This window comes from Pleurodeles waltl, chromosome 4_2, assembly GCF_031143425.1.
Source record: "Pleurodeles waltl isolate 20211129_DDA chromosome 4_2, aPleWal1.hap1.20221129, whole genome shotgun sequence".
Lineage (NCBI taxonomy): Eukaryota > Metazoa > Chordata > Amphibia > Caudata > Salamandridae > Pleurodeles > Pleurodeles waltl.
Genome location: NC_090443.1, coordinates 105,703,145 through 105,725,147, shown reverse-complemented (window position 1 = coordinate 105,725,147; position 22,003 = coordinate 105,703,145). Strand labels below are relative to the sequence as shown.

At 43.2% G+C, this 22,003-nt stretch overlaps 1 protein-coding gene across 3 annotated transcripts in view; it reads left to right on the top strand.

Moving 5' to 3' along the window:
• Positions 1 to 22,003, top strand: part of ATF1 (activating transcription factor 1) — a 262,817-nt gene that overhangs the window by 192,961 nt on the left and 47,853 nt on the right. For all 3 annotated transcript variants that reach the window (XM_069230864.1, XM_069230865.1, XM_069230863.1), the window contains one exon: positions 4,039 to 4,221. In XM_069230864.1, coding sequence (XP_069086965.1) covers positions 4,039 to 4,221 — 183 coding nt within the window. The remainder of the gene's footprint in view (positions 1 to 4,038; positions 4,222 to 22,003) is intronic.

The following is a 22,003-nucleotide window of genomic DNA, read 5'->3' as shown; positions in this document are numbered from 1 at the left end:
TGCTTTGTTCTTTGCCATTGATAAATGTGTATAATTCTGTGACGGCCTTCAGAACTTGCTCCCTATATTTTATGTTTTATAATGGGTTAAATAGCACAGAAGCATCTCACTTCTGGTATAGCAGTTTATCTTGGACAAAATCTTTTGTTTTATCCAAATTAATTTCTAGGCCTTGCCCGGCAATAAAGATGTTAAGTGCTGATAGAATTTGTTGCAAACCTTGGGGGGGTATGGCTCAGCAGGATGATGTCATCTGTATATTGTAAGTACCAAATTTTTTCTGAACCTAGTGCCGGAGAAAGACTATTCACTTGTGCTAGTATGCCAGCAAGGTCCACCAGATATAGATTAAAGAGAGTTGGTGCCAGAACACAACCTTGCTTTAGTCCAGATTTTGTTGGTATTCTATTTGTTAATTTTGAACCGTCCCCGATTTTAAGCTGGACCCAGGTGTCAGTGTAGAGATCTATAATGGCCCTCAGTAGGTTGTTGGGAATACCCCATTTAGCCAGCTTAGCCCACAACCTTTTCATGGGAACCCAGTCAAAGGCTGATTTGAGGTCAATTAAACTTGCATAGAGGCCCAGCTTCTTGCGACTGGCTTTTCCTACTGCTAGGGAAAGTGCAATTAAATTTGATGACGTTCTTATGCCTTCCCTAAAACCTGTTTGAAACCTGGGGAGTAGCTTGTTTTCATCAGCCCAGGCTTGAAGGTGCTGCAGCAAACAAGAGCCATATAGCTTGACTTCTACATCAGTAAGGGCCATTTTGAAGGCAGAATGGGATTTCCACTTTTATAGCTGGTATGTGTTATACTGCCTCTCCAAGATTCTGGGATCCGATTGAAGTGGACGATAGAATTGAAGAGTGGCAGAAAGTATTGTGCCCAATATTCTGGGTCCGCTTTGAAGATTGCATTCGGTAGGCCATTTGGTCCAGCTGCCCTTTCGGACTTCAGTTTCTTGATCAGACCGACTAGTTGCGCTAGCTCCCAGACTTGATTTTGATCATCATTTTCGGCAGTATCTAAGGTCCTACCCTCAGCTTGGAGATTTAGTAATTGATTATTACTTGTCGATGGTTCGGACCCCATCACTATGGGAAGAAGTGTGGCTCCGCCTTTTGACGGCTTGGTTGTTAGCCCATACAGACTACTGACATGACTCACCCAGGCTGCTTGAGTTATCCCACAATTGTGGTGTATGCTTTTCCCCGCTGCCAGGTCGTTCACTAACCCTCAACAATGAACAAGCAGTAAAATTCTAAATGCATCGTATGAATTAATAGTCCTTGGCTCCATTACAGTTCATTCATGATAGAGAAGGGACATGTAATAGTGTGAATCACATTGTATTATATTGGACTGAAAAACAGGCTGTGTCACTTGCCGGAGGGATCACAGCATGTCTTTTAAAGTCCATTGTCTTCTTTGATGATGATTGTGTATCTTTTAGTGCAGTCACGCCTTTTGTTTATGTTGAAACGTTTAAGGGTCTCTTCTGGACAAGGACATTTGGCTTAAGTTTCACCTTACGTAATGTGAGCGTCTTCAATGCATAGTTTGTTGCATGACAAAATCTTGCATTGTTAACATGGAAATCTCCCAGTGAAATCTACTATTAATTTTCTCAAGACAAGATGTGATGTAAGTTCAATGTGATGCAACGCTTGATTAAGTAGTCTCCTGGTCTTTCCGATTGTTGACTGTTTTGTAAGGTTCTCTAGATGCAATTGTTCACCTTAAACCTGTAGCGTTTGGATTAACTGCCACACTTGATGCAATGTGCTGACTCACATTACTTTGCTTACAGTGCAAAACTGAAATGATACCTCTCTCGATAGAGAGATTCTGTGTGCTTAATTTGCCTGGAAATCTGTTCCAATCTGCTTACCAATTTAAACCTTTATCTATTCCCTTGCAGTGGCAAAGGAGGCACAGATTTAGATTTTAAGCTATACAGTCTGCTTTTTTAAAAGGTGGTATCAGCAAATCAAGCGTAGGATGAAGTGTTTCGTCAGCCACCCCCACTGAAGCATCCACTCTGGCATCTCCAACAATAATGTTAGTGGTACTTGGTTTAAGGAAGGAGCCAGATTGAACATCTGGATCCGAGGGCTTTGGTGAAGAACCTATCTGCCCTGGGTGGGAAGCCTGGACAAGCCCAGGATGCTTCTGACTTGTTCATATGTGTTTCAAGGACAAGATAGATTATTTGATATTGAAGGACACCACTTCTTGCAAATTAGTGGTTTACCTGAAAGGATTACTTGTAAACGTGTGCATCCAATTATTCCATCTTCTGAATGGGTGATGGGAGGCCCCTGAACATGGTAGGCAACCTTCTTATAGTTAACAGTAAGCTTAACCAATTTAGTGGTCTCACCAGGCACTAAATATCCCTTCCATAGGTGCAACCTCTTTTGTCCCAGGGTGAAGTCCATGATCTCTGTGAGTACAAGAGCCGTTCTCTCAGTGACATTTGATTAATTGTAGTGCTGGAAGCAAAATAATTTACCAGATGTAAGAAAAAAGTCATGAGGTTTTTCTGCTTTACAACTACTTGCAACAAACCCATAATTGTTATGGCCCTTCCAGGAATGGAGGAAAATGCAAAACTTCCAAATATGTATGAGTATGGAGCAGCCTCTCCCTGTGCCCTACCAAATGAGCAGGAAATGAAGGTACCAAGTGTTGTGCTTGGTGATGCATAAGGGAGAGAAACTCGAGTGTAGAGGTAAATATATGAGAGGAGATCTTCAAATTAAAAGACTGCATCCTTCTTGAAGTTGTAGTATGATCTTGCACAGCAGATCATTCCCAACCATTTGAGAAGGGTGAGAGCAGGACTCCATTTTATGTCCATTGTTTTTTTCTTAGGTCTCGCCTAAACAGCGCATGCGCTGTGGTGCGAGAAGTCTTGTTTACAATTCAGTGGGCTTATAACCCTCCCACAGCATATCATTAGTTGTTTACGTTGTCACTCTCATTTGCAAGTTTTCGATTGCTTAGTTCCCATAGACTTACCTTCCTTTATTTTGTTAATGCTTCCCTGGAGCATGGACCAAGTCTATACGTTCTTCCTCGTCTTTTTGCAGTGCAGTATGTTTTTTCTTTTATAAGCTTTTTGGTATTAGTCCTGGATCTGTAATATGCTCTCCTACTTTTCACACAGGCATACAGTCTCAACTATGTTGCTCTCACCCTAGTTTCAGTATCTATTGACACTTTAGTTACTTATATCCAGAACTGTGCCACTTTGTGCTACTGCTCTATGCAACTCCACTCTACATTAACCTCCACTTTTTGCCAATCAACTCCACACAAGGCCACTCTATAGCATTCTATGCCCCTTCCTTTGACTCCACTCCACTCTTTGCCGATCTGCTCCACTCTATGCCACTCTAGTCTATACCTCTGTTCTCAATTCTTTTCCACTCTAGTCCTCTCTGCATCACTCCACACAATGCCACTCTACGCCACTCCACAACACTGTACTCCACGACAATCTACTTTGCACCACTCTGCTCCACATTGTGCCACTGTTCACCAGTCTACCCACTCTATGCCACTGTACTCAAAGCCACTGTAGGCCACATAATTTTATTCCAATTCACTCTACGCCACTCTACTCTGTCCCTCTGTTCCTTGCCTATCTTTTCTATGGCACTCCACTCTCCTTTATGTAAAGCCACTAACCTTTAGCCATGCTGAACAGCAGCCACACTGCTGTACAACAAAGCTAAATGACTTTGGCGAAGCCAATAAATAGCTCTTGCATAAACGAGATCTATTGGTTTTGCCAATGCTTTTTTGGGTGGGTAAAAGAGGGATAGTATGCCACTTGTAGATGTATAGGCCTAACCTTTTGTTAAATAAAGGTTGAAGTGTTTTAAATGAACTTATTACAGAATTAATCCTATGCAGTGATTATTTTAATGTAGTTATAGTAACCTTTTCTTTTCCAGAAGTCGCTGTTCTATTGTTAGTCTCACTTGTTTTTAGTGACATTTAACTTTTTATTTCCTTTACACTTATAGTTGCTATTGCCCCAAATGGAGCATTACAGTTTGCCAGCCCTGGAGCAGATGGAATGCAGGGTTTGCAGGCATTAACAATGACAAACGCTGGTGGTACTCAAGGTGGAACAACAATACTTCAATATGCACAGACATCTGATGGGCAGCAGATACTCGTGCCAAGCAACCAAGTTGTTGTTCAGAGTGAGTATCTTCTGTAACTGAGAAACATCCTTTGGTTTTAAAATGAAAGTTAGTTTGGGAGTGTTTTTGTAGTACACTGTATTAATAGTATATAACAAGAACTACATTGGATCCTTATGTAAAGTCAAGAACGGAAACATACCATCTAGGCCGTTAGCACTGCTCCAAGTCGACACACTAAGAAGTTAGCGGACATTAAAACGGAGAGGATAAGAGACCACATCAGCCTTTGTGAAATAAACAGTCCAGTCGTTCAACATTTAGGAGCAGGACATATGAGTGAGCCTGCAAGTTTAACTGCTTACAAAAAAGCATACCCTTCTGTTCTCTCTTGCTTTGCGCCAGCACAGTTTTAATGTAGTTAAGGTGTTTTTTACTTGGTGATTTTTTATCAACAAAGCTGATGCCACTTTGTCCACCGGGGAGCAACTCTGCCAGTGTCATTGAAAGGTCTGCGAGAGATAAGAGGGGCCCTTTGTACGCCCCCCTCCCCTCCCCCACCATAACTGTCTGAGTGGTACATGAACCATAAAGAAGGTGAGGTCTGATGCAAGCCTCCGATCAACGGTTGATAACATTGCCAACTTCCATAATGTGCTAATTTGAGATGCTAGAAAGTTTGAACATCCTGATAGAATCATGACAAATGCCGCTTTGACTCGTTATGGTGACGCTGCAACAATGCAGTCTTGACCTCTTGTTCCCTTGCTACTTTAGTGTGCTGAAAATGCAGAATAAAAATCCCTCAAGCCAGCAACTCCTAACATGACTTACCCACTCCTGCCTCAGGAGTACACGTCACCAGTGAAGGATCCAGCATTTTAGGGGCATTCTTATGGAAGACACAATCTCAGAACAGCAGTCGGAGACTTATTTTCTTCTCTGCCTCCAGTTGCTATATACTGGGTGGGGGGATGGAAGTTTCATAAATCATCTTGAAGGATGGTGAAGCAAAACTACGGCAAGAATTCACATTTTGCTTAATGGTTCTCTTCTACATTTCTGGGCATAACTTCATTTCTTACCACAGAAGTAGGCTTGGAAGTTCCAGCTTCAATTCATAAAGAAGAAAACTGAAATTCTCTCAAGAAATTAGGGTATACAATATGTTCCTGCATCACAAAGATGAAAATGTATCTACTCAAGACATTTCTTGCTTGAAAAGGGTGACCCGAAAAAAGTTTACAGGCCAGTCTTAGGTTTTAAAAAGCAAAAGTTAAGGAAAAGGTTCCAGATGTTTAGCAGTACATCAGCTTTCCATACAGTTAAAAATATGAAACTGGATGTGAATACTGGACCTGCAGGATGCATACTTCCATATTTCAAAAGTGAGAAAATACAGGCAGTTCCTGAGATTTGCAGTAGTACTAATACGGAGCCCGTTTGGGCTAAATTTAACATTTTCTAAGTGTAAGGGAGTGGTCACAATACACTTGAGGACGGAAAGGAATTTCATTGGCTGATCAAAAGCAACAGTTCTTAAAAGGCATTCCAAGATTTTTTAAATTACACTAGGTCTTCTGAACAACCTTTGCCTTCAGGACAGGTTTAAAAAATATTTCTTGTTTGTGAGATTGAGCTAGTGTGCATCACTTCGGTGAAGTTTGCTATGTGCGACCTAGAATTACAAGTAAGTAACGTTCCCTTCCACCATCCTATTGAATTTAATATTTCAAGAAAATTAATTTGGTCAAAGGTGTAGCTATTGAATTGTTGTACCCTGTTTCTTTGCTTTTTTTTAAAAGGTGTATGCAACTAAAGACATAGGTTTTAAAGTTTTGTTCAGCTGTTTGTCATCCATTAAGATATAAGCAGCCATTTTTTCTCTGTAGTTTTGGGAGTAATGCCAATTTTTTAGGCAACTCTGAGGCAAGAGGGTGTCTTTTTTTAGTTTTATATCTGGCGAGCTGCACCTGGCAGGTGTCAGACATGCAAGCTTTGGTAGTATAGTTGTGCAGAGGGTATTTAATATATGTGACAATTTAGAATATAAATTGTCATGTTTTATTTGTATGTTCTAGTTTATATTCCCACTGCACTCGGTGCTTCAACCCCAAGATTGTATGTGATATAAATAAAACTGTGAGAGATTGTTCTTTTCAAGGTCGAGCCTGTGAGTGCATGCTTCTAGCTTGCAAGACTCTGCTGTGTACAGTAAAGGACTTGGAGCCCGCCTGTTGCTTACGATTGGTTGGCTGGGTGGCACTTTTCTTTACAGCCCTGTAATTAGTCTCAGCAGGGCTGGCATCATTTACGTTCCTCTTAATCAGTGCCCAACTGCTGCTCCCAAAGTGATTGAGGTAATATTTTGTTCTTTTGAACTTCTAGTGCCCTGCAAACAGAAGGCATGTGACTGGCAAAAACGTGCTCCGCAGGACAAACCAAATGACAAAGTTTTTTTTATTTTATATCTAACTTTCTTTTATTTTGCCAAGTCGTCTTTTATCACTCTGCGCTTCTTATTTTGTTTTCTTTTGCTTGTGAGTACTGTTCTCAAAAGATGACGATTATCTTGTTCTAAATATTGCAAAACAACTTTTTTTCTTGATTATGTGTAATTTCTCAAATTATGCTTTAACACATAATCGTGCAGTACACCCCAATCCACCCCACTTCGTTCCGCCCCACTCAAACCACTCACCCCAATCCAATCCACTCCTACCCACTCCACTCCACACCACTCCAGTACTCCCAACCCACCCCAATCTAATCAGCTCCACTCTAGTTTGCCTTACCCCAATCCAAAACAATCTGCACGACTCCAAAACAACCTGCCCCATTCCAATCCAAAACAATGTGCCCTACTGTAATCTAAAACAATATGCCCCACTCCAATCCAAAACAATATGCCCCACTCCAATCCAAAACAATATGCCTCACTCCAATCTGCCCCACTCAAATCTAAAACAATCTGCCCCACTCAAAACTGCTCCAATTCAAAACAATCTGCCTCGCTGCAATCTGCTGCCCTCCAATCCAAAACAGTCTTCCTGACTCCAGTCTGCTCCACTGCAATCTAAAACAATCTGCCCACTGCAATCCAAAACAATCTGCCCCACTCCAATCCAAAACAATATGCCTCACTCCAATCTGCCCCATTCCAAAACAGTCTGCCGTGCTGCAATCTGCTGCAGTCCATTCCAAAACAATCTTCCCCGCTCAAATCCACCCCTTCTTCTCTCCCCCACTGCAATCCAAAACAGTACGCCCTACTCCAGTCCAACCCACACACTCCATCCCAGTCCAATCCAGTCCACCGACACCAACCCAATTCACCCCATTCCAATCCAATACACCCTAATAGTCTGCCCCACCGCAATCTGCCTAACTCCTATCTGCCCCACCCCAATCTGCCCCAGTCCGATCTTCCCCACATAAATCCAAAAACAATCTGCCCCATTCCAATCTAAAACAATGTGCCCCACTCCAATCCATTTAAATCTTCCCCACTTTAATCCAAAACAACCTGCTCCACTTCTACCTGCCTCACCCCACCCTGCCCCCACTCCAATCCCAAACAACCCACTTCAGTCCCAAACAGTCTGCCCCATTCCAGTTCAACCCACTCCAGTCCACCCCAGTCCACCCCACTCCAATCCAATTCACCCACCCCACACCAAACTAAACCACTCAAATCTAATTGACCACACCGCACTCCAGTGCACCCCACCCAATCCAATCCACTTCACCCCAGTCCAATCCACCCCACTCCATTCAGATCCACCCCACCTCACTCCGATCCACCCCACTCGATCCACCCCACACCACTTCTATCCATTCCACCCCACCCCAGTCCATCCCACCCATCTCCAGTCCAGCCCACCCTACTCCAATCCAACCCACCCCATTACAACCCAGCCCACCCCCTTCCAGTCCAATCCAAATGTATCCACCTTACTCCAGTCCAATCCACCCCACTCAAAACCACCTTAATCTACCCCACCCCAATTCAGTGTGCCCCCTCCAATTAATCCACCCCACACACAATCCAATCCAACCCACTCCAGTCCAACCTACTCCAGTCTAATCCACCCCACTCAGTCCAGTCCACCACAATCCATTCCACTCCAACCCACCCCACCCCAATCCAATCCACCAAACCACAGTTTAATCCTCCCCAGTTCAGTCCTCTCCTATCAAATCCACCAACCCTATCCAATCCACCACTCATTCCAATCCACCACAATCAAATCCACCCCTCTTCAGTCCACCTCACCAATCCAATTCACTCCACTCCACACCAGTCCAATCCACCTCACCTCAATACAATACACTACAATCCATTCCACCCCTCCAGTTCAATGCACCTCAATCCACCCCACCCCATTTCAATCCACCCCACCCCACTCCAATCCATCCTACTCTACTCCAATCAACCCCACCCTATCCCAGTTCAGACATCCCCACTCCATTCCCTCCAGCCTACCCCACCCCTATCCAATCCACTCCACTACAGTCCACCCCACCCCGCTTCAATACACCCCAATCCAGTCCACCCCAATACAATCTAGGACACCCTACTCCAATCCACCCACCATACTCCAGTCCCACCCCACTCCAGTCCACCACACTCTAATCCAATCCACCCAACCACACCAATTATTTCAACCCTCACAAGTCCAATCACCTCACCTCAATGCAATCCACCCCAGTCCAGCCCACCCCAATCCAGTCCAACCCACCCCACCCAGCCCACCTCAATCAATCCCACCCCATTTAAATCCACTCCAGTCCACCACACTGTACCCCAATCCAGTTCACACCAGTTCAGTCCACCACACTGCAATCCAATCTCTCCAGCCTACCCCACTCCAGTCCATCCTACTCCAATCCACCCCAAAGACCCCACACCAATCCACCCCAACTGACCCCATTCCAGTCCATTCAATCCACACCACTTCAGTCTACCCAAATCTAATCCAACACACCTCACCTAATCCAATCCACCCCACCCCATTTCAATTCATTGCACTCCAATCCACCCCACTCACTCCAGTCTACCACACACTATCCCAATCCAATCCAATCCACCCCACCCCAGTCCAGTGAGTCCAGTCCACTCCTGTCCAAACTAATCCACCCCACTCCAGTCCTCACCTCAGTCCTATCAACTCCAATCCAAACCACCCACCCCAATTCAAGCTAATCCACCTCACCCCATTTCAACCCACTGCATTCCAGTCCAATCCACCCCACACCAGTCCACCCCACTCTACTCCAATCCACCCCACTCTACCTCAGTCCACTCCAACCCACTCCACCCTATTCCAGCCCACTCCTCTTTGCTACTGGCCTCTACTCAACTCTATTCGCCCTACTCCTCTCTATGGCACTCCAACATACCCACTCTGACACTCTACTCCCCCACCCCACTTTTAGCCATGCTGAACAGCAGTTATACTGGTGTATAACATGGCAAAACATATTGACAAAACCAGTAGCTCTTGTGTAGGCGACGCCTGTTGGATTTGCCAATGCTTGTTTACTTAATACCATACATGTATGCTAACTGTTTTTTGTGTGTTTTTTTTAAGTTTGTAATCTTCATGAATATAGCTTTACCATTTGCATTCCCCTGTGTGTCTGTTGACGCTCCTAAACCAACTCTAATGCCACCCGCGCAGTCTCGAGCGCATACTCCTCCTTAACGTCCTTCCCTGCTGTCTTAAGTCTGTTTTGATGTGGTCTAGGATGGAGGTGAAAGACCTGCCGAAAGAGGCCAGGTACAGAGAGAGTAACCAGACGGTTCTTGCCCAGCAGAAAAAATTACTAGACGGTCATGGTAGACCCATTCGGTTTATATTCAGAGAGGATCCAAATGTCACAAATCCTTCCTCATGACGACGAGGACATTAGTGAGTCAGCCAGTTTGTTCCCTCTTGGTTATGCAGATACAGCTTACTATCTGGCAGTTCGAAATGCCAGCATTATAGACATGGAGTCCCCTTTGCGGTCAGCATCCCAGAGGTGGTCAAACTTAATGCTGCATTAAGAAAGAGAGCTTGAGTGCTAGAGTTGACTCTTCCTGCAGTGCAGGCTTCATCGAATATTGTGTTCGAGATTCAGCAGCGAGTGAGCCACTTCTTCCTGTCAATGGTATTCACATGGAGCCACTGACAGCAGCATGGGACATGCCAAGCTATGCTTCAACAGTTAACAGTCTGATAACAAGATGTTTTTGTGAACCTTTGAGAAGGCACTTCAGCTCTCATATGTACAGTCATTATTCAACAAATGTTTGTACTCAGATTTCTTGTTCAGGTGCATAGGGACAAATAAAAAAATACAGAAAGCGCAGTGCTTGTGAAAAGGTGATATATAGAATAACACATTAAAAACATTGAAGAAACCAACCTTTTTGGGTGTCCTAGTATTATAAGGCGAATCGAAACCTAGAGTTATACAGTGATCAAATTTTGATAAAATCATATAATTAGCAAGAGTGGAGTGTTGATGCATCGGAATGTAAATTATTCATCTAGTCTCAACATGACATCCTTGTCTGTCTAAACGACCTAAAAGGAGAGAGAGTACTTTTATTATGTACAAATTAGGAATGAGTAAACTGTTACAGTACAACTAAATGTAGGTTTGCTCCTCATCGGTAGTGCACCACTTACCAAAAATGACTGCAAGGTCGGTTGCCACAGATATCACAGTAGATCATCAAAGGGAACCAGGAACCACTATGGACCCTACACGAGAGAGCCAGTGAAAAAAACTTAAAAATCCTTAAAGTGATGCCCTGCATGTTTGGTTAATATTGCTGCAATAAAAATGTACTTTACATCGTACATCAGTACCTAATCATGCTGCGGTGTGCCAATCTCTCACTACTATGTGTAGAGGGAAGGCCCAGTCATGTGAAACGAATCAATAAAATAACACTTGCAGTGTCAGCTATGTGTTGAAATGTTTACTATCTGCCAGACCCTAAAATAGTCATATGACAACGATGCAGCTTACAGCCATATACCAGCGTGTGAGCAGGGAACTAACCCGTATTCAGTGCAGGTCATGTAAGGATATTTTATCCAGTGGTTGAAACTAAGTGCCTGGCAGGTATCCGACATTCACACTCAATAGCACCAGACTGAAACTTACTTGACGAAACTCATGTGTTCTAAATCAAATAGAATAGAAGCGGACGCAGGCCCTCATCTCAAGCTGACTCAACTACGGCAATGTACTCTATATGGGCCCCACCACCAAACTCATGAGAAGACGCCAGACGATCCAGAACGCACCAGCCAGAATAATCCTGAACCTACCCAAGAGAACCCACATCACTCAAAACCTAAACGAGACTCAACTGGCTCCCCATGGAGAAGAGATGCCAATTCAAGCTTCTGACCCACACCTACCAAGCTTTCCACGATCAAGGACCCGCCTACATGAACCTTCATTACCACGCCACAAGAGAAAAACATCATCAGTACATCTCCTTCATATGAGGATGTGCTGTTTAAAGGGGTTCAGTTCCAATAGGATCTTATTGGATTCAAATTCAGCAACATATACATTTGCAATGTCCAGGTTTAAGCAAACCTCTATTTAAACTCACTTGATCTGTAGGTAATATTACTTTTTTAACAGAATGTATTTCTTCTTAATGACAATACCTAAGGGCACTGGTGTTACTTTCTATATTCAAGAGTCCTTTCAATAATGTTAATAGCCACACTCTTTATGGGTGTTCATATAAATGGCTCCATGTTTGATGTGACAAGGGTATGCTGTTAATCATTAAAGTTAATTCCTTCAGTCATTGTGACGAATTCCATATTGTCCCTTAAATATGATGGTATCTTTAATGGAAAAGTCACTTGTTCATGGTTTCTAAAACAGAGCTAGAGGCTGTTTTGGCTTTGGTGGTGCCAAATTTGCTTGACCATCTGCCGGACAACTTTGCAGAGGTGGTCCTGAATGGCTAGGATGCATCCTGGCAGTTCCTTAGATCAAGCTTGGACATGGTTGGCTCTCTGGCCAGGGTGGTGGGACACTCTGTTGCACTAAGGATGCATGCTTGGCAGCTTTTCAGGGGATGTTCATACCTCATTAATCAATATGTTGTGTGATGGTTTCTGCTTCTCTGAAGGCAAGGAATATTTGGCCATGGACCGTTTTAGAATTGGCCAAGAGCCCAGTATTTGGGTCTGGCATCTCCAGCCCTTGAATTTCACAGGAATAATTGACAGTTTGAGGATACTTCAGGGGACTTCCTTTTCTCCAGCACCAGCCCTCCTATCTCATCCAGCAGCTTAATGTAGCGGTGAGGCTGCAGAAAGTGTCGAGTTAGACAGGCCCAGCAGCCCTCCTCCCCTGCCACCTGGAAAGCAACTTTAATTCCCCCTGCAGCGAGTTGGAGTTAGGGTATGAGCCTTTCCTACAGGCCTGGAAAGCCATTCCACCGGTCCAGTGGGTCCAACAAATTAGAACTAAGGAATATAGAAGAACGCTTCAAGCAGCCTCCTTCTGAGATCCTTCCCCCTCCATCACTTCAACATTGTTTCAAAAAGGAGCAGTTGAGTTGGCCCCAAAACAAGACATTTGCCAGAGATGTGCTACTCTCGATACTTTGTGGTACCTAATGATATGTTATCAAGATCATCTTGAACACAGTCTGGGAGATGGGATTTCTAGACCCCCCTGACTAAGCAGTATTTAAGTGAGATGTGTTTCAGGTAACAGTCAATATTGTGAAATATCACAGGTGTTTAGTGGAGCCCATACCTTCTTTCGTGATAGAAAGGCACACTCATGAACACTAGAAAACAATGAATACATTTTAATGATTTATTTTAACATTAAAATCCCATCCATGTTTACTCAGTATGAGTTGTAACTATAATAAAAACATAAACAGTATAGTGTCTTTAATGTTTCCGAGTGATGTGAACAGTAGAAAATATTAATCCATATTGACTGTTTAGCCTTACATTAATCCCACCCTCATGTCTTTGGCTTACTAAGCTTAACTCGGCACCAAGTGCAAAGCCAAATTTGAGTTTCTTGGTTGGTTCATACTTTCAAACCTGCTTTGAGTAATGAGGTTATCGTTCAATATGATAGCATAATCTGCTGTTCTTGTCTATGCTCGGAGGAAGGCTGATATGTCCCCAGCAAGTGAAGGCTGAATTCGGTTCCTGTTAGCCTTCATCAAATGCAGGCAAAGTATGTTGTGTTTCGTCTTTGTCTTTTGGCACAAAGTTACCCTTTCCAAATCTGATTATATCTAATTATTGTTGAATCTTTTTGAATACACAATTAGCAGAAAGTGGCGTGATTCCCTTTTATTTATTTTCATTCTGTGAAACTGCCTTCTTTGAATCATAGTAATAACAAGTAATGGAATTGTCAGCTTCCATAAACCTGTTGATACTCAATAATTATTATTTTAGGACTGAGAATTTAGCTCCTATCAAATACGGTTAATATATTCAAGCAAACTTGATTATCATGATGCAAGTGACATTAAACAAACATGCATTGTATTTTGTCTGTCATATCTAATTGATTACCTTATGAGCCCTAAAAAAGGCGATACCTGCCATGTTTAGGAGAAAACATGATAATTATAACACCAACATGGGAGCAGACTGTGTCAGATCCTAGACCTCAGAATCTTTAACTTTAACCTTTGCAGGGAAAAGTTCAAGAAGTTGTCCATGGCTCAGGTTCTTGTGGGACTGGAAGTGGAAGATTGGCTGGTGTCCTTAGACTTGCAGGACACACATTTTTGCATTCTGATCTTGCAGTTGCGCAAAACGTACCTGTTGTTTATGGTGGAGTCCATCCATTACCAGTTAGCTTTGCTTCCGTTTGGACTAACATCGGCAGCCTAGGTCTTAGGGAAAGTGATCACAGTGATTGTGTGTAAGAAAGTGCCTCTTTTGACATGGTTCTCCCCCTCCCACACAGACACTTTTTGCCTGGTTTCTGGTGTAATTTAGACTGAAAGTGCACTGGATTCCCACTAACCACGACCCCAGTGCCAGATCTCTTTCCCCAAAACTGTACTGTCGTTTTCCAACTTGGCAAAACCTTTAGCACCCACTTTAAGTCCCTCGTAAATGGCACTCCTGGTACCTAAGACCTGGGATACTAAGGAGGGTAAGGGCTGCAGCACAAATTCCTAAGGGACCCCTCGCCAAGCACATAATAGGCTGCCATTGCTGTCTGCGTCTCTTGATGCAGACAAAAGTGAAAATAAAACACTGCACACAGCCTGTGTGCCATGTCCTCTAAACACTACGTGCAATATATGTACATCACCCCTCTAGCAGCGGTATGGCAGGGTGCATTATATTACATGTGAGGGCATATTTGCACAAGCACATATTCCCCTGCTATGTATTTGTCGATTCTCAGGCATAGTAAGTGACCAGGGAAGCCATTTTAAATGCATGTGCTGGACACTGGTCACTACAAGGTGCCCAGCTACATGATGGCTTTGGTATCAAACATCTCTGATTAATAAACCCTCACTGATGCTAGAGATGGATTTATTAACAACTGCACCCAGAGGTGCCCCCTGCAAACCTATACTACTAGTGGATTGACTGACTGGTCGTGGCCAGTTGAGCCACCATAGATGTGTTTCTGGCCCCCCTAGTGTGAGAGTCCGCGTTCTCGAGGGTGAGAGTCAGAAGCCTGCACTGGGCGGGGGTGTCATCACCTCAGCCAGGCAGGATGGACATTCGAGGGCGGGAAGCTTCGAAAGCCTAGCTGCCTTTGTAATGTGACCCAGGTCTCTCCAGATGGTGGAGATGACCGAGTCAACCTCCCCCGCCCCCCTCCTGACCCTACTTTTGGCAGCAGCATAGGTGGGAAAATTAGGCAGATTAGGATGTGTGCCCACTGCATGCCTGTCCTACCCGTGAGGTGGACAAGGCGAAGTGTACACCACTTTTCAACATCCTCCATCTTGGTAGGAAGGAATTAGGCCACCGTTGTTAGGGTTATGCCCACTTCCCAGCAGAAGAAGTCACAGGAAGGGTGAAGTCTATAGGTGGGCAGCCCATTGACTACTGTCTGGCACTCCCTGTGATGCCCCTAAATTGAGTATTTAGGTGACACCCCTGAACCCTAGAGCTCATATCCTGATGACCTAAGAAGAAAAGGACACAGAGTCACACCTGCAGAAGAGGAAAAGGAGAAGCAGCTGACTTGCTACCAGCCCCACGAACCTGCCTGCTGACCTCGACGGACCCTGCCCAAAAAGGTGACTCGCCCTGCAGCTGAGCCTCTAAGAAACTCAGGAGGACTGCCTGCCTTCCACAAAGACTCAGACTTCTGTGAGCAGCGGATCTGCTCTGGAACAATGTCTCAAGAAAGGACTCTGCAGCCTCTAAAACAGCAAAGTCCTTTCACCCGACGACCACGACCTGAGGTGAAGCCAACCAAAGGTGCCAGCAAGGTTCCCTCAGCTGTTCCGAGTTGTTGTCCCAGACTGGCTTCCTGGCCAGAGCTTGCAGCCTGTCTTGACTAGAACCAATTCCCATAGAAAACCATTGGCCAACAGACGCCTTGATGCATTCCTGCACCCCGCCGCCCTAGTGCTTCTCGGAGTGACCTGCTAGTGTGGTTCTGACTGGTGCCCAGTACTTACCTTAACTCTCTGAGACTGACCTTGTAAGTCGTTGTTAACCATATGTTTGCTCAACATTGGTTTCCTCCATAGGTTAACATTGGAAAAACTCTGAAATTACACTGTGTTGATTTTTTAAACTAAAACGTTTTTATGCTTGAAAGCGTACTTACCTTGTAACAAAGTTCTTGGGTTAAAAGTATATAAAAACAAAAGTATTATTTTTCTAACATGGTCTAGGATTTATTCTTTGAGTGTTTGTTTCATTTATTGCCCCTGTGAGTACAACAAATTCTTAGCACTACCCTCTGATAAGCCTAACTGCTCACCCACAGTACCACAGAATAGAGCTTTATTCTCATCTACTTTTGCCTCTGCAAACCAATTGGGGATCCACTGGACTCTCCGCACAATGTACTTCTTTTTAGTGCACCATATAGAAAGTCTGCTTCCTACATTGTGGCACATCTTTGCAGATCAAGATGTCTGTATTCCTATATCTTGACAAATGGCTACTCAAGGTAGGCTTGTGGCAGCTGATATTGTACTACTTGAACCCCACAGCATTCCTGATGTTCTAGCTGGGCGTTTCCATCAACTTGCCTTGAGCTCTCTCAGCACCTTCTGTTCACAGAGCGCTACTGGATACATCATCTTTGAGAACCTTCCTTCCTCCGCAGAGGATCCAGGACGTTTGGTTTATGCTTCTAATGTTTCAGGAGGTAGTTTGTCTTCTAGTCCTGATGATTATTCCCCTACTAGGCCTGGGGGAAAGGTTCTGCACCGCAATTTCCAGAGCCTCTACTTTCACACTTGGAGGTTTAGCAAAGTTCCTTTCTTTTGCCGCCGAAGGGGGTCAAAATTATACTGTCAGCCCACACTCCTACACAAAATCAGCCTGCTCAGGACTATGGAACTGTTTTGAGGGATGGTGTGCCTAGCAAAATGTAGGCCCTCTGAATTGACATCTGTCTGTCTTACATTTCTTCCTTTCTTTGGCTCCTCAAGGCTGTACAGTGGGTATTGTTAAAGGTGATATTCCTTCTCTACCGGTGTTATACGGTTCCTGTGAATCAAGTAGGACTGTGTACCTGGTCAACATAAGTCACTGTGTATAGGGACTCAGCCTATACCATCAGGAAATGTAGACACAGTTCCTAGCTTACTCACAGTGCCCCATCCGAACCCTATACATACCAGAGTACCAGATGGTATCTGCAACCTCTAACATGACCACTCAGATTTGCAAGGAAATTGTGGAAATGGATCTATCCTTTTGTTGTCACCCTGTGTATCCATGATGAGACACAAGAAAGATGCGAAAATGCCTTTTCATACCTTTATTGCAACAATTGTATTCTTGCATAAAAAATCATGAGCTGCAATTTTTAGGCAAATGAGACAAAGCATCGTAACCAGCATTATAAAAATGGTGAAAAAGATACAATTCAAACATAATGAAGTTATTGTGTTGGTACATGCCTGTCTGTTACTACCTACACTATTGAGAGCCTAGTGGGAGTACCCTCTGCCAGATAAATTGGGATAGCCTAACCCTCATACCTGGGTAGGTGTTCTGTAAGGCCAGGAAGGCGGTCTGATATAGTGCAGGCTGTCGTCTCTGGCAGAGTAGAGGTCGGAGTCAGCAGGACTGCATCTCGGCCACAGTGCACCGTGCTCCAGGATAATCCTAGCAGAAGTGCCTCTAAGCCTAATGTAGCACAGAGGCAGTTTTTCTAATACAAGCACCGCTCGTATCGCATTGTGTCAGAGATGCAGAGCTGGTGCGATTTGTCTGCGAATTATAAGTTGTCTCCACTGACAATCATAATACTTAGGGGATTGGGTTTTGTTTGCATAACCTTGAAAGGAGTGCACAGATTGAATTGTAGCAACGCTTACAAGAAACATGCTGCATGTACAGAGATTTCTCAGTACGTTATCGTGTGAGTGAAAAGCTGGGAAAAAGGCAAGATCAGAAAGAAAGGCTAAGTTAAAATGTGCAGTCTAAAATGGAGGCTCTATGTGGGCCCTGTCGTGCTTTACACACCGGCTTTTATTTGTCATCCTAAACACCTGTCTTTGGTGAAATCCTCAACTGTTTTAAGTTTTTCTCAGATTTTTTTAAGGGTTTTACATATGTCTCCCCTACATCACCTGTCATGCCCCAAAGAGATCAGAAATTGGTCTTGATTTTTTTGCCTAGGGCTCCGTTTAAACCCCTACACAGTTTTCTGTTGTGCTTCTTTGTCTTGAAAACTGTTTTCCTTGTGGCTGTTACTTCAGAGTGTTGAATCAGTGAGTTGCAAGCTCTGTGTTTGCCCATCCTTTACCTGCTTTCACCCTAATAAAGGGTTTTGAAAACAAAAGCAACTTTGCTGCCTAAGGTGGAAACTTTCCATCTAGCACAGTGCATTACTCTTCTCACCTTCTTCCTTCCGCCCCATGCCCCTCAAGCTGGACAAGGAGTGCTACATTAGCAGGACACTCCTAGGGCGGTCAGTTATTAAATCAAATGGATGAAGATGATCAGATCTTACGACCAGCTCTTCCTATGTAGGCATTTGATAAATTAAGGCCGTTCAGAAGAGGACCTCGTCACACTGGATTGTCCTATGTATTCAAATATATTATGTTCTTGCTAAGATGGAGACACTAGAGGAAATATGTGGTTATTTTACAAGAGCAGACTTCACCATCTGCCATAGGTGTCCCTTATGATGGATATTTGTTGCACAGTGATATTGGCTTACTTTCACACCTTTGCAAAGCATTATTGTTCACATTTGGACGCAAGAAGGGATGGCCTTTTAGCTTGTTCTGTGCTGCAGTATTTCCATGTCTGACCCATCAAACTTGCTGAGACCCACTATCTGGGAAAGGATACTGCAGTAGCATCTTTTCAAAAGGTGAGGAATACACTGGTAGAAATATTCATCAGAAGAAAAAGTTACTTACTTTTGGTAATGGTTTTTCTGAATGATGCTGTATGTACCTGCAGATTCCACCCACCTCTCTGTTCTGAAGCATGGTCATAGAAGTCTGAAAATAAAAATGTTACAGTTTAGTTCTGCTGCACTACTTATTCACACTCAGTCTGATGCTGGCCTCATCTGTGGCTCTAAGGGCTTGAAAAAATGGATGAGAAACTGACATCGGGGCACCAGGGAGGCACTATGTAGCTCCACTGGCATCACACTTGTGCTGTTTCTGGTGCTGAGAATTAGCCAGCTCCACCTCACAGTGCAGGAGAACTGCTGCAGAGATTCTGGATCCAATCTGGCACCTGATGATAACTCAAAGGTGTGGAATACGCAGGTAGATTATTCAGCATAAAGATCATTACCAAAATGTAAGTACCTTTTTTTATTTTAATCAGATGTAATGTTTGCAAACCTTTTTTTGAAGGGTACATCTTTTAAGAAGGTTCATACTGTCACAATATGTTTTGAGGTTCACGTAACTCTGTTAATGTTTCGTTTGTTAAAGTCTTTCACTTGTTTGTCATCTGCAACAAAACATAACGTGGAACCTATATGTTTCTGTGATGTGTGTGTCCCGCAGGGTGAAGGCTTCACTCATGCTGAGTTTGCTGATGTTTATTTAGTTTGGAGAATGTAAGTGTTTTTTTACCCACTATTAGTTTTTCCTTCTGCAGACATGTGTGAGGATTGTGACAGTAAGACCTACCAGGGTACGCGCTTGGGGCACACACAGGTTTTCAGTGTTTCCTGTAATGAATAAAAGAGTTGGTCTGATTATGGCCCAAACTTTAATTGTACACTGTATGTGTGGGGCCAGGTGTAATACTTTCATCGTAACCATTTAGCCACACTGCGTTTGTTGATTTTCCTTCAGCTTAAATACACGCATGTGTAGTTTGTGCCTTTTTTGGACCCTGTATCACTTCTGTTCGTATTTGTGAACACTTCTGTGATAGGCCCACAGTGTGTGGGCTTTACCTAAGTGAAGATCTGGCATAGTATGCATTGACATGTTCACAGCCATTGATTATTTGCTTTATCACTCCAAAACAGGATAAATGAAAACTAACAAAACCATGAAATGTCACTAAATTAAATAAAGGAGACCCCAAACTTTGGTGCAGATTACCAATGGTGGCCATAGTAAGAAGGCAAATAAATGTGCTTTTTGTCTGTGACTCCTGTTCTCCACCACATGCTTGAATCATTCCCCATCATCAGGCGTAAACTAAGATTCTGGCTTAGCTCTACAAGACTTGTTTTCACATCCACAGGTGAAACGAGTGAACTGAGACCATTGCACCGACGGTTGAATGTGAAAGACATGCTATTGTAGCCCCACAGGCACCAACCAATGCATACTTCAAGTGGTGTCAAAGGCTTTTGTGTTACTAACAGTCCCTAAACTGGGATCCAGGGACGCAGTGGTGATTTGAAAAAAACAATTTATTTACAATATCACAGACACAAACTGCACTAAGAAAAAGGCATTTTAACTAAAAAGCATTTATTCCAGTTGTCTTATCCTGTTGCTTAGCACATCTAAAATAACCACACAGAATATTATTGAAATCGCACAAATACATGTTGCAAACTATGAGACTAATTAACTTTTTACCATAGGTAAAATGTCATCTAGCACCCTAAGACCTTATTTTATGCACTACACTAGAAGAGCTTAAAGTAGCATAGCCTCATCTAGCGTTTCTTAGGGAGAACAATGCACTGCATACCTGTTTACAGCGAAATGCTGTAGTTATCAGAAGTTGGGAAGGCAGGTTTCCCTGCAAAAGGAAAACGTGTCACATTAGATCTGCTCCTCCCAGAGTTTGCGGAGCATCAGCTTTCAGCATAAAACAAGATGCAGAAGCATCTTTGGCACTCAATATCTTGCACAATAATCTGGGGCAAAGGACGTCTCCTGACAAGTGGTTGATTGTCAGACTTTTTATACCATATCTTATCTGAGATTGGAGTTTCTGACATAACCTTAGGAATGTCTTAGGCACATTCTTACAAACAAATATGGTAAAAATACATCAATTCAGACTACATTGTTGTTGTCCTTTTCTGACATTGAAATAGAGATAGCAGGGCACTTGTTCCAGACTAATGTCACATCAACCATCTTATTGATGTCATTGTCTGGGCATCAGTTGTCTAATGGGTGTCATTGTCTGAATGACTTGACATTTACAAGTTCCTGGAAGTAAAAACGCAGAAAACATCTCTGTCAAAGGCAGATGTCAGTGAGTCTGTCATAATCGACAAAACATAATATTGGCCTGTTCAAGATGAAGACTGGCCTTATGGACTTTACATCAGGGAATACCCAATAGTTTTAAAGAAAAGCAATAGAAGTGTTAAAATGTTCATAGGCCGAATAACAATATTTAACAGCACATGCACCTCGTTTGAAATACCCCAGACTTCAGCCAAGGAGGTGAGAATGCTGAGCTTTCTCCTACCCTTAAAGGTCATCATAGCTCAGATTTCATCACACAAGTGTAATGAATAGTGAGTATTTAGTGAGCCTTTGATTGGGGAGTCAGGAGATTATGAACCTATTATAAATACCAGGGCTGGAAATCTGGAGTTACAAGAAGTAAATTCTTCTCCAGCATTTCATAGATTCACATGCTTGCATCAGAATAGCAGACAGTATATCAGATTCCAATTAAGGGAAACAGGCTTACCTGTACAGAAATAGATTGCATAGAACTGATTGTTGTATTGAATAGTTAAATGCTTCAAATATAGGAAGTAGTGATTGGTGAAAGTATTCCAGTTTTTTTCACATGGCTTTCTGGTACACATCCTGAAGTGGCATTGTCTATAAAGCACAGCTGTGGCTGACAGGCCTCTTCGGAAATGGTCCTGTGGTCTGCCTCAAAGCAGGCACTTATCTTTACTGTGACAGAAAGTGATGAAGCTGACAGCCAGCAGGCAGTGTCCTGCTTAGACAAAGGGCTGACCTGTCTTGATGACAAAAAGAAAATTATAGCAGGGGTGTGAGAAATTTGTTTGGCTAATTACTCGAGTTTCAGATGAGTTATGCAAAATGCTCACGTGGCATTTCACACTAAAGAAACACACAAAAAATAAAGTGCCATGAACAACAGCTGCTTGTGTTAGATGTATTCACTTTATTCTCATGTACCTATGCCATAATGTTTACCTAAAATGACTTAAAAATACACAACATGAC